General features: G+C 45.1%; 1 protein-coding gene across 2 annotated transcripts in view; it reads left to right on the forward strand.

The window, feature by feature from the left end:
* The window catches only part of FAM120A (family with sequence similarity 120A), a 45,436-nt gene extending 36,447 nt beyond the window's left edge, over window positions 1-8,989 (forward strand). For both annotated transcript variants that reach the window (XM_009077005.1, XM_009077006.1), the window contains exons 14-17: window positions 281-418; window positions 1,867-2,008; window positions 5,819-5,915; window positions 8,454-8,989. In XM_009077005.1, the coding sequence (XP_009075253.1) occupies window positions 281-418; window positions 1,867-2,008; window positions 5,819-5,915; window positions 8,454-8,765 (689 nt within the window). In that variant the 3' untranslated portion in view covers window positions 8,766-8,989. The remainder of the gene's footprint in view (window positions 1-280; window positions 419-1,866; window positions 2,009-5,818; window positions 5,916-8,453) is intronic.
* Window positions 8,990-8,991: the final 2 nt, after the last annotated feature.

An 8,991-nucleotide genomic window follows, 5' to 3' on the forward strand; every position in this document is an offset into this window, starting at 1 on the left:
GCCAAAAAATTGTCACAAGCCTTTACAGTGCCGTGGAAGTTGGGATCCCATTCCAAGCCCAGGGTCAAGGCCTGCTCTTTGGATGAGGCAGCAGGACACCTCTGGCCAGGGCTCTCCGGCGCAGTGAGGCGTCGCCTACAGGAGCCCAGCCCCGGGAGCACGGCCCTCTGGCTGACTCCGGAAGGGTGGAAGGAGGCAGCAACCTCTCTGCTGGGGCCTTCCCAGATGTCTGGCCCCCTCACAGCTTTTCCCCTGTCTTTCTTTACCCTGGGTCTAACAGGAGTCTATGGCTTCGGAGGCCCTTATGGGGAAACAGTAGCCACAGGCGCTTACCGGGCCTTCCGGGTGGCAGCAGCGGCAGGACACTCCGGAGCCTTCTCTGGCAATGACAGCAACAGGACTAGCAAGTTTCAGGGCGGTAATTATACCCAAACCCCTTTTCTTAGAGCTTCTGGCAACGGCTTGCTCCACTGTACGGTTTGGTCTGAGGCTTTCCTACTGACTCCCTGTCTCCCTAACTGTCTCAGCTTCCCTCTCTAGAGCCTGCCCAGGCTGCTGTCCTCTCTGCTCCTCCGTCCCTGCCACCAGCCTCCTCCTGCCTAGAAACCCTCCTCCAAACACAGGAGAGCCCAAAACCCGCCAGGGTGGGCTGGCTCCTGTGCCCCGAAGGCCAGGGGGGATCTGGAACCTGCTGAGCTCTGCCTCACTCTCTTAACAGGGATTTCCCAACATCTGGGAGCACTTGAACTTTCTGCAAAACCCCAGTGTTGAAATGACTGGCACTGACCCCTTTCTTGCTGGCATCAGTGCTGGCGTGGACACAGGAGTGGGATTTGCTTCCCTACCTGTGTGCCTGTTGCTCACCTCCTCTATGAGGTGGTACAATGGAAACCTGTTGATTTCAATCCCCTGATTAGGGTAAAATTTTCCTATGTATTTAGTTGTTCTTTCTGGCCTCTCAGCTTTTATCCTAAGAGCAAACATACCTCTAATGCTTCATGTGTGAATAACTGCCCCTGCAAACCATCTGCATTTAGAGCTGAAGAACTTGCACAGGGAAGTAGGAACCTTCTGGATGTAATCAGTAGTATAGTTCCCATCCTATTAACATTTGGAGACTAATTATGGCTGCATAAATGCTGTGGTTTGTGACCCTTTTGGTGCTGATGGTCTTACCAATAACATCTGGCTCAGTCCCACTTAACCTGGATTTCTTGAAGTACATATTATGTCCCAGAGTTGATTTTTAAGGGCAAAGCACAGGTATTAAGACATGAGCAACTTAACGGAAGCTATGGTTGCATTTTAGACAATTGCAGTTTTAGCTGCTTTCTTGGTGGTGGAGGGAAAGAACAAACCCACCTTGTACACCCAGATCAGTTTAAGTGCTACATTTTTGTAGCAACTTAGTATTAGTACAGCTAAACCTGCCTAGGAAGTTTTTTATTGCAAGTATAATCTGTGTGGTTTATGCTGATACTTGGTGTTGGCTAAAAAGTGCCTTGAACCTGCAAGAGTTACTTCTTCATTAGGAATGCAGGAAAAAACCAGTCTTCAACCAGCCTATAAAACTCCCCTTCAGTTTCTTGAGGCTTCTCTCAAGTGTTCTTTTAATCACTGAAACTGTAGCACTCAGATCATTTTTCTTTTCAGAATTCTTACCTATTTTTTAAAAGAAGGGTGGGGGGGATACAGCCTCTTGGAGTTTTAACACTTCTGTAATACTGCAAACCAAGCAATAATCTCACAGTATGCATAGAGGAAATGGAATGTGTGATGAGATCTGGGCACACCAGCTTTCCATTCATTTGGAACTTTACTGTGATGATTGTGAAGATCAAAGTTTGGTTTTGCTTTTATATGCAGGAGTCCAACCTATTCCTTCTCAGGGAGGGAAACTTGAAATTGCCGGCACTGTAGTCGGCCATTGGGCTGGAAGCAGACGTGGACGAGGGGGGAGAGGGCCATTTCCTCTGCAGGTGGTGTCCGTGGGAGGACCAGCCAGAGGGTAAGTGCCAGCCTGGGAACGTGCTTCTCACGTGGGATTCAATAGTGGGGGAAACAAGGGAAACAGGAAAAGGTTGGAGGCAGTCAAGCATGCACGCGACACATTTTGGGACACATAAGGTCAATTATACCTACTGAGTATTCAAGAAAAGCATTTACATTCCTTTTAAGAGGTTTTTAATCAGGTATAAGCATTTATTGCATACTGGTATTATTTATTATTATTTAACACAATATTTTTATTAACATATCTTTCTATGTATTAGACGAAATTCATACTCAGTCTAAGATACAGAGAAATATATACACACACAGAAGTTTGTTTTGCATGAGGAAATGACTTGGGGGCTTTCTCTTCCATGAAATCAATAAATACATTGCATTCAATTCCTTTCTTTGCCATGGCAGGACATTTATTATGAAGCATGATAACATTTTTAATAACTACATTATGTAATTCTTCTGTGAAGCAGAAAACACCTGAAGGACATTTCTAGGTTTAATAGTTCTCTGTTACAGTCATGATGGGAGTTGTGCTTGAAAGAATATTAATTTCTACAGCTCTTCCACTTCATCTCACTACAGCTGGGGTTACAGGTGCACAACACGTCTGCAAAACAAGCACTTTGTTACAAAAATAGCTAGTCCTTCTAAGTTTATATTTTTTCCGTAGGCTTGCTGGTTCTGTGCCTTACAGAACTCTTATTAAGGTTGTGTCTATTACAGGAGGCAATCCCAGAGTGACATGATTTATATACTATGTCTGTCTATAGTAAAGGAATGGAGTAAAGTAGCTGTATTTATGCCACCCTGAGCTAGGGAGCAGCAGTTTGAAAGACTTCAGGCTCCACTGCATTAATTTCTCTCTGTCCATTGATTTACTCCAATGTCCTGGAGCCAGGAAGAGCTGTTGGAATGCCTGTTCTAATGACTGAGTTGGTCTGAAACCCTGGGAGAACAGGAGGTGCTGTGGGGACAGGGAGGGGCAGGAGCAGTGGAGACAAAGATCAGCAGGTTGAGCAGCAGCACGCAGTGTTGGTGTGAGAGCAAAGCTGACCCTTCAAGGGCAGCAAATTTAGACAGGAATACTTAACTCTCTAGAATGAGATTTAGTTGCCAAAACAGAAGCACTGAGTGTTGTTTTAGGTGCTTCAGACAACTGTCAGGTGCCTGTGCAGATGTGATGGTTCATGGGACCCTGTGCTGCTCTGGAGCAGCAGCTGGAGACAGATAAGGACCAAAGGTGTGTGTGGAGGCACGAGGCTCCTCCAGGTATCAGTGGACAAAATAACCTTTCTCCTCAATGAAGTGAGGTTACTGGAGGGCCATCAGTTCTATTTTTCATGAGGATCCATGAACAGAAGAGTGTGGCTTCCTGCACAGCTGGGTGCTGCTCTCGGTGGCCTGCACTGGATGTGGGAAAGGTCCTGGGATTGGCTGCTGTCCTGCCCACAGCTGCTGTCTGCTGCAGCACTGGGTGGGGTCTAGGGCACCCTCAGGCTCAGAGCTGGCTCACATTGACACAGACGTGCAGGATAGCAGTTCCTTCATCTCCTGAAGAGGCAGTACAAGAATTTGTGCAGGACATCAGTCAGTAGCCAGGAACTGAAAGCCCTCCTTATCTGGGAAACATCACTTGAAAGGGCTTTGCTGCTTCTGTCAGTACCTTTAGGGCAGAGAAATATGATTATCCAATAGGAGCTTTTAAGTTGAGATAAAATACCTGAGGTTTCTTTTTATTGGCAGTATTGTCCTTGGGCAGTAAGGTTTGGGTGCAAGTTGTCGCCTCAAAAAGACAGGAAAATTGTCAATGCCATGTATTCTTGTCTCCATCAAATCATCACCAACGTGAAACCCTTCAGATGTGGAGTTACTAGAATTAGAGGGTAAAATGACTGCAGGCAGCTTACCTGTTATTGTGTCAGGTGATACTAAAATAAAAGCAGTAAGACAACACACTTGTGTTAAGGGTTCTGCCTAAAGACAGAATCACAAGCCATAGAATCTCCTGAGCTGGAAGGGATGCACCAGGACCATCAAAGTCCAACCCCAGGCCCTGCACAGGCACCCCAGAATCCCACCGTGTGCCTTGGAGCATTCTCTAAACACTCTTTGAGATCTGTCAGGCTTGGGGCTGTGACCTCTGGCCCAGGGGAGCTGTTCCAATGCCCAAACACCTTCTGAGGGAAGAACATTTTCCTAATGTCCATCCTAAACCTCCAAGTGCTTTAATGGCTGGGGTCCTTGTTGGCAGTGATTGTTCTGTTCACTGCCAAAGATCACTAATAGGAAACATCACAGCATGTTGTCTCAGTTCATTGCCCAGTCCTGCACACTTGTATTCCATTTTATATCTGTTCCAGTGGAAGGGAGCAAGTCAGGCTTGTTTGCCCCATTTCCTCATTGCCTCTGCAACCCCAAACTCAGATGTTGTTCTTATTGTGTAAAATCATACTAGCTGTGTTGTATTGATTTTAATCTGTCTATGTATTTAGTATGATTTTCTGAGGGGGAAAAATCTTGCTCAGCTCCTTGAAGGACACACATTCGCCTTGCAAAAAGAGAGCCAGTGGGGTAGATAAGGACAAAACACAGTGAGGGTGACTCAGGTGCAAAACACAGCTCCACCCTCTTCATTCTGTGCTGTTGCTTTTAAACCCCAGAATTTAATTTCTTACCACCCAGTGTGGGACTTAACAGTGTGTGAGGAGACTGGGGGGCACAGGCCAGTTCAGCCTCACTCAGCTCAAGGACCTGAGCAGCACTCAGCTGCTCTGGCCAGCCCCAGAGGGGTCAGTCATCACGTGGGACCTCCCAGGATTGGGCAGCAGATCCAGAGGAAACAGAACAATCCCATACTTCTAGTAGAGAGAACAAAAAGCATTTTTGGGTGAGCAGTATCCTTGACGTACTGAGAGGGAAGTCGAGTTTCTGCAAATGATAGCATGAAACCATTGTGCCTGAACCACAGAATTGTTGAGGTTAGAAAAATCAAGTCCAGTCAATGCAGCACCACCACCATATTCACCTCTAAACCATGTCCCTGAGCACCACATCCACATGTTTTTTGAACACTTCCAGGCATGGTGACTCCACACCCTGGGCAGCCTGTGCCAGTGCCTGACCACCCTTTCAGTGAAGAAATTTTTCCTAGTATCTGATCTAAACCTCCCCTGGCACTACTTGAGGCCAAGGTGAGAATGTTTGGTTTGATCTGATCTAATCTGTACTGAATCACAGCAAAAGCCACCACCTGATGTGTGCAGGTTGGGAACCTCCATTGGAAAACATCCCAGCTTGATCATTTGCCATGAGTCACATACAGCTGAAGCTAATTTTGTATTCTCCCATCAAAACCAAAGTGATTCTCTATTTTTGCCTCACTTTTATCCCCATGTGTCTCCTGTGTTTATACAGGGAAGGTGTTATTAAATGGCCTTGCAAGGGGTTCACATTGCTGGTTTTGTAAGGTGAAAGTATTTTGAGCTCTGATTTTAAGGATAATTTGACACTTGGAAAATGTTTCTGCAAAGCTTGAACATATCTATCATTCATTGCTTCTCTAGAATAGAAATAGAGAAATAGACATTTTATTGCTCCAAACCCAAAAGGGTTTGTTGGGTTTGATATACTTGTAAGCAGTAGAACCCTGTGATTTGGGATTAGTCATCTTGCTTCTTTAAAGACATGTCCGTGCTAGGCACTAGACATTAAAGCCAGGGAAAAAATGTTTCAGCAAAATCAAATGTAAAGCAGTTGTAACCAGAGCTGATCTGTGTTTTTCTTTCTCCCCTTTCCCCTACCCCTGCAGGCGTCCCAGAGGAGTTATCTCCACTCCGGTGATAAGAACTTTTGGAAGAGGTGGAAGGTACTATGGGCGAGGTTATAAAAGCCAGGGAGCAATTCAGGTAATGCAGCCAAGTGCCTGACTGCAGCACATTCTGCCTCACGGGCTGGGCTGGGCTGAGCTGAGCTGCACTGCACTCCAGACCAGCACAACTTGAACAGCTAAATGTGTTTCTTGTGGCACGTGGAGCTGTGAGCTGCACAGCAGTGGCAGGACAGGCTTGTATCACATCTCCCTGACAGCAAACTGGTTATAAGGACACGTGGAACAATGTATTTTAACATGAATCCTGCGCCTACACAGCACTAACCAGCCGTGGGAGTAGAAGAAAATTTAGGAAAATGAGAGAAATACAAAGCTGAAACAAATTAGCCAGTTCTGTTCCCGCCCCCACTCTTCCCCAGTTTCTTTTCTGGGACCATGGTCCAATCTCATGAAGGAAAACTAGTAACAGTGAAGGATCTTTGCTGCTTTAGGGCTCCAGATAGAAGAGCTCACTCTTACCCTCTTGGGAATGACAGAACAGCCTTTGTGCCTCCATGAGCATGCATGTTCCTTTCCAGTGACAACCTGTGAAGCATCCGTGGGTCATGACTTTTGTCTTTTCCATGGATCCTTCAGATATAGCTGAGGCAAGCTGCTGGTCCATAGGAAATGCCAGTTGCCTCAGAGCTCTGTTTTCCTCCCTTTTCCTTTGTTCTGGCTGCTGTGCAGTTTGGAATGTTGATGCAAGCTCCAGTGGTAATGGATAAATGAGCAGTAAATAGGTGGAAAAACTTTCACGATAAATATATCATATGGACATGCCCTTTGCCAGGGAGACCTGAGAGTAGAGGGGTGTTTGCAGGTGTCAGATGGTAAGAGAGGGAATATTCTCCAGTCGAGAACAAAGCAAATACTTCCAGTAAAACTTATTTTTCTAGGTGTAAAAATTCACATACTTCTCTTCCTTGTTAAGTTTTTGTACACAAACTATATATGTCTACAAATGGACCTGTGGATCTGAAACTTCAAACAGAAGAAAAACCACTGTGTTAATGATGGAGTATCTGATTTCTGAGTACCTTAAACTTTGCAACAGAGGAAAAACTGAAAAGTAGCTCTCACATATTCCAGGTGTACATATGGAAGTGTAGTTCAGGTAGTACTTACAGATGTCTTGACAGCCAGCGAGGTTGGGTATGGACATTTTTATTAACAATACATAATTTGGATGGCAAGTACTTGTGATCACAAGGACCTGTGTGTAAACTCTGCCTGGAGAAGAAAGAGAAATGGAATTTTCTGTGGAATGGTCCTGAGCTCATTGCATTCTGTGGTCATCAAGTACCTCTAGCTATGTTCCTTATACAGAAAAAGGAAAAAAAAGGTGATCTAAAATGCACATGGCAGGGAGAACTTGGAAACCTTAATGCATAACCTTGTGATAGCCAGTTGAGGCTAAGTGGTGCTGGTGTGTGCCCCTGCCTCACAGCCCTGCAGCTGTGCTCACCCCAGTGACATCCTCTCCAAGGGCTGGGAATCTGGCCCAAGGGAGTTGTTTGTATTTTTCAAACACACCAGATTGGCCTGTTTTGTCCCCACATGAGACCTTTCACTGTTGGTCTGGAAAGAAACAAAAGCATGTCCTGAAAGCTGAACTTAGTAACCCCTGTGAAGAGGCACACTGACACCTGTGATCAGTGTCCCTTGTGCTCGTGTGCCCGTCCTGTGCAATGGGACTGAGACTTGTTAGTGATTGTTTGGCTAATGAGAATGCTAGAGAACAGCAGTTCTGGCTCACGTACAAAATCCTTCTGTATCCCTCAGCAGCTCAGTACAGCCCTAACAATGCTGTTGTGGTATGTAAAAACTGAGGTTTTTATACTGTGGAGCTGTTTGCTGCTGCTTGAGGTGTATCAGGTGTCCCTGTTTTAAGCCATTTCATAGCAATTGACTTTGTAACCAGTGTGACAGGCCAGTACGCTGCTTCTTAGCAGCCCAGTCTCTTACTTTGAGTTGTTTAAAGCCTATTACATTTCTGGAACACTAAGATTCATTATAGATACTTAAAACCTAATGGTAATGCTGCATCAGTCTGGGTTTTACGGCTCTACTCAGTCTTGTAAAGATTTGGCTATATGCTTTACGTATGAAATCCCTCTCTAACCTCAGAAGCATATAGCCTAGTGCAGAGAATGCTGCATGGTGCTTCTGCACACCTTGAAACACTGTCTTGAACACAGTTGGGTTTGTGTTTGAGTGACATGTAATCCTGCCATTAAATCCCAGCACTCACGAGCCAAGCAGCAGAGTTGAGCTGTACACTGATTCTCAGTTTCACTGTTCCCAGGCATTTATGTAGCTCTGGTGATGTGACGTAAGTGAAACATTGAAGGTAGACGTTTGCCCCCAGGAGCATCAGAAGCTCTGGGGAATACCAAAAATCCTCCACTCTGTATATATGTGCTACTTCTTTCAGCAGTGCCTGATACTCAGTATTTGCTGTGACCCTGTGCCCTGCATGCTGCCTGTTGCTGCTGTCAGTGTATCAGACTGTGCGTTTACTGCATTTGTAGCAGTGGTTCTTCAGTAATTCTCTTCTTTTTTTAACAACTAGGGCAAACCTCCTTACGCTGCTTCAGCAGAAGAAGTAGCCAAAGAACTTAAGTCAAAATCCGAGGAATCTAAATCCTCACTTGTGTCTTCAGATGGATCCCTGGCTGAAAATGGAGTTGTGACTGAGGAAAAACCAGCTTCCCAGATGAATGGGAATACAGGAGACATCAGGGCTTCCAATCAGTCTGAAAGTGCCTTGAGTAATGACTCTAAAATGTGCAATACGAATCCTCACTTAAATGCACTAAATGCAGACAGTGTTTGCCATAAAGATGATGCTCTTGAGGCCACTGTCTTAAAAAAAGAAGAGTAAACTTATTTTTTATAGAGGGTGAAGGATGTTGGGAAGGGTAAGGATTAGGAATATCTGGAAAGAAAGAGAGCCTACAGTTACGTACATTTTTTCCTTTCCGTAAGAGAAAAATGAGGACTTTGGAAATTCGGATCCCTCTTTGATGTCAGAGATTTAAACAACACATTTTTTTAGTTTTAACCAGTTGTAGTCAAAATGCTACAATAAAACAAAAAAAAAAAAAAGA

This window comes from Acanthisitta chloris, unplaced genomic scaffold (assembly GCF_000695815.1).
Source record: "Acanthisitta chloris isolate BGI_N310 unplaced genomic scaffold, ASM69581v1 scaffold9576, whole genome shotgun sequence".
Lineage (NCBI taxonomy): Eukaryota > Metazoa > Chordata > Aves > Passeriformes > Acanthisittidae > Acanthisitta > Acanthisitta chloris.